This window comes from Acyrthosiphon pisum, chromosome A3 (assembly GCF_005508785.2).
Source record: "Acyrthosiphon pisum isolate AL4f chromosome A3, pea_aphid_22Mar2018_4r6ur, whole genome shotgun sequence".
Taxonomy (NCBI): Eukaryota; Metazoa; Arthropoda; class Insecta; order Hemiptera; family Aphididae; genus Acyrthosiphon; species Acyrthosiphon pisum.
This window is the reverse complement of record NC_042496.1, coordinates 4,120,214-4,124,738: the sequence shown is the minus strand read 5'-3', so window position 1 is coordinate 4,124,738 and position 4,525 is coordinate 4,120,214. Positions and strand designations below refer to the sequence as shown.

General features: G+C 25.7%; 1 protein-coding gene across 2 annotated transcripts in view; it reads right to left on the bottom strand.

The window, feature by feature from the left end:
- Window positions 1–3,428: 3,428 nt before the first annotated feature.
- LOC100569852 (esterase E4) overlaps window positions 3,429–4,525 on the bottom strand; it is a 111,322-nt gene continuing 110,225 nt past the window's right edge. For both annotated transcript variants that reach the window (XM_029491648.1, XM_003247213.4), the window contains exon 8: window positions 3,429–4,037. In XM_029491648.1, coding sequence (XP_029347508.1) covers window positions 3,788–4,037 — 250 coding nt within the window. In that variant the 3' untranslated portion in view covers window positions 3,429–3,787. The remainder of the gene's footprint in view (window positions 4,038–4,525) is intronic.

The following is a 4,525-nucleotide window of genomic DNA, read 5'->3' as shown; positions in this document are numbered from 1 at the left end:
AAACCAGAATTTCAAAAAAAATTAATTAACATACACCTGACTTACAACTGTTAGTATAAAATATATACATTATTTGATTGATATTTCAAACTTTATACATTTTCTTATTATTTAATATTCATATACTACTATTCAATGATAAAAATAGAATTTTTCTTACATATTTATTACATTGTATATCTACATGCAACGACATATTATTTTTTTCGAAATTGCTTTATTATGTTGACATTTTAAGTGTTTTAGTGGTTTTTGAACTTTTGAGGAGTAATACTTAAATTTACGCAGTTTTACCAACTATTCAATACATACATATTGTAAAGGAAATTGATAGCTCTTTGAAAATATAAACATTTTTTGCTTTCAGTTTCAACAGTAATTTACAAAAATGGTTTTCTTTATAAATATAACGTTTTACTGTAAAAACCACGCTTTTTATATTATTTAGTTTTCTCACTTGAACGATAAAATTTTATTTTTTATTTATATAATTGTTATATAATTGTCTTAAATATAATAATGAAATATTATTTATTTATTTTAATTCATTTTTTTTTTATATATATATGCTTTAAATATTAAGTGTTTTAATGATTTTAGAACTTTGGAGAAATGATACTGAAATTTACGCAATTTTACCAACTATTCAATACATACGTATTGTAAAGGAAGATGATAGTAATTTAAAAATATAAACATTTGTTGCATTCAGTTTCAATAGTAATTTACAAAAATGGTTAAAAAATGAAATTATCCAAGTTAAACTACTTATTAATAAATCTATTGAACTAAATATTTTTTGAATTGTTTCGACTATTTAAAGTTTAATAATAATGGAAACCACAACATTTTTAATTAGTGTATGTCTCGTAAAATTAAAACTACTGTGTGAAAGACTGCTAGACTTGATGTACTAAATAGAAAAACTAATGCTCACATACCTTTAATGTTTTGTTTACCTATTCATTATTTACTTATATATATATATGCAAAAAAAATCTTTTCATATAAAATACATTTTGTTTGCTTTTTTTAAGTTTATTTATATACAAATATTATATTATTCTTTATACATTAAAAAAAAAAAACAATAAATCAGAATATAATGAAAGACAAGCTTATTGATGTTATAGTATTTAAAATGAATAAAGTAGTTTGATGTTAAGATGCCCAAGCAGATTATAGTAAGTATCTAAAATATTTTGTTATACTGTATAATTTCTATTATTTATAAAATACATTAATACATAATTGTATTATTCAAATATTATGACTCCAATGTGGTGTGAATTATGTCATTCTGTAGTGCTGAAATGGAGATAAGTAAGTATATTATATTGTAGTTGAAGGTAGAATATTTTAAAAATTAGGTGTTATATTCAGTTATATCTAATATTCTTACTACCTACCTAGCCTTACCATAAGTCATAACCTCAATGCATGGGTGATCCTAGAGTTTATTTTTAGGGGGGTTGGAGTGAATATTGCCGACTTTCAAGGGAAAATATGCCGACTGTACCTATACTAAATATTATAATAATTACATTTTCCTATAGTAATAATTAGGGATTAAATAGTTATGAAATTGCATATTTTTTTTCTATTAATTCATTTTATTGATGATCTAAATACAAATTTGATTCATATTCTACTGAATCAAAAAATATTATTTTTATTTATCATATTTTATGGTTTTTATTTTAAATGCATATTTTAATATTTTAAGAACATAAATGCATACTTTTTTAATTGAATGTACTGCAAATTTAAAAACATTATTAAAAAAAAAGTTGGATTTAAAACTTTGGTCAAGATTTAGTGAATCAATTTTATTACAGGAACACTATAAACGCTCTTCTGGCTTCTGGGTACCCAATCTTTAATTATCAGACTCCCATAAATAATGTAAGATATTCATTACGAGCAAACAATATGTTAATACTTAATGTGTATTAGTTTAACGTTTTAATAATATGGAAGTATCAATGATCCTTTAATATATTACATTTTGTGAATTCTGAAAATTACTGACTAGTATTTACAGTTGCAGACATTTGGAGAGTGTCAAACAATTTGTAATGTAATAATGTCATACCACTGGTTATGTTACGACCTACATAATAAACGATGGGGTATTCGCGGAAGTAATGCAAATAAGCTGTTAACGCAGCGCGGCGCCGTCGTCAACTGCAGTTCCAAAAAAGGTGGGTAAGTGGATTTTGCTCTGCTGTACAGTAGTTACAATTGGGTCACTGTATAATGGATCGTATTAAATTTGAATTCAATGATATAATATCACTGTATAAGAAAAACGATTCTGAGACGGAGACGGTATATCAGTCTATGTATTAGACATATATATACTTATCTATGGTATTAAAAAAAATTGACCTATAATAGGTACCTATAATAAATTCCAAATTAATCATATCATAATATCTATTAGGTACTTATAACGCGTTATACATCAACAGAAAACCGTGGTACTATCATAGATATATAACAGTATACTTTAGAAGTTTCAAGTATCCACGAATAATATTATACAATCACAACAAAATAACTAAAATATAGTTATCCTAGGTTTTTAATATGTAATTTCGTCCAAATTTGTACTTAAAATGACTATAAAAATAAACTGTGTAAATGTATTTTTTAGATTTTTTGGTAACAGAATTAATTACTTACGTGGAATCTTGTTTTAAATTTTCAATTCTTAGATACAAAAATTGAACATTTTATAAATTTTTAACTACAAATTAATTATTGAATCTTAAATTTGATAAATTTTTTCAAAATTCGATCTTCAAATGCTTATAAAAAAAAATTGTGACTATATATTTTTAATATTTTTCAACTGCTATTGTAAAAATATATCAGAAGCTTTGTATTAAATTTATACACTTTTAGGACCAACAAACTTTATTGATATTTATAGAAAAAAAAACTAAAAAAATTTAAAACTGAAAATGTCCGTAAAGAGCTCAAAATAAATCAAAATATTTTGAAAATGTTATGGTGTATAGAAAATGCTAAAATAAACATTCAGTCAAAATTTCATGTATCTACGGTCATTTTTTTTAAAGTTACACCAAAAACCAAATTCAATTTTGTGAAAAATCGATTTTGCGTAAAAATTCCCGTTTTTCCTTAATTTTTCTTTTGTTTTTCACGTCACTTTTGAAAACTACTGGGAAATTTTTACTTTTGACCCCCCAAAGTACCAACTAGATTCACTTTCCAATCATAAAAGTTACTGTTGAAGAAAATCGAAGCAGTTTTACTGTCCTAAAAGGTGATGACAGACACAAAAAAAAATAAAAAAAATAAAAAAATAAAAAAAAAACACACATCATTGTAAAATCAATACATTCATCGTTCCACTCAGAATCTAAAAAGGGTATAAAAAGAAGTACAAATTGTTTTGAGTACCTACACATTTAATTAAATACAAATAACACAAATTACATATTTTTATTTTGGTTTTGACTTATTTTTTTACCTTGTAGATAGTTATCTAATTTTAAAACATAAATTAAATCAGTAAAATTATCTAATGGTAATAGGTGCTTTTTTTTCCGATTTCTTTATAATTTGTCGCGGTTCATGGTTTTCGACGAATTAACGGTTAGGTTAGATTGCGTGAAACTCAGTGGCGTAGCGAACTTTAAATCATATGGAAGCAAACAAATTATTTATGACCTACCCCACCCTACTCCAACTGATGTATACGATACTCTTAAATAGGGGATAGCACCCAAAATAAAGTTCAAAGACTGACCGTGTATTATGGTTTTATGAGGTTATGACCCACCACAACCCCCCATAAACCAGAAGCAATTGCTTTTGAAAAACATGATTCGCTACGCCCACTGAACTCAGTTAGCGGCAACGTGCTCCAGAAATTATGGTTGCCGGGATTTGAGTATTCTTGCTGTTCGAATGTTTGATTCTGTGTGATCTTAATCAATTTTAATGGATCTGAAGGGTTTTTTGACACCGGTGACCATACTACAGAGCTTCCTACGTCCGGAACTCTGGAACATTATGTGTAGACATATTATGATATTATTATAGATAGGTATATTATGTAGTATGTTCAAATGTGTATTTAGTACATTATTATACAATATACTATACATAATATTATGTATAGATCAATATTTTTTATAAGTGTAAATGTGTTATTGTAGTAACGTCTACTTAAAAGTTTTAAGTTAAAATTTTTTTATTAGACTTGACATTATAAGGTTCTTTAATTTTGTCTGTCTTGACCAGTTTGTTACCTAAACAAATTTGTAATGCCGGCAAATGGTATTTTTAAAATTACTTCTAAATAAGCCTAAACGTGGAATTGAATAATGGTTCATCCCTGGAAGCATACATTTCGTCAAGCTTTCAGAATTATCCATTGCCGGTTATAAAATATTTTTGAATCTATTTCAAATTGCCAGTTAAATGGTGATTTATTAGTTATTTTTCAGTTAAAAGGAAAAGAAAAACGTGAAAGACGTCTATAAGAAGA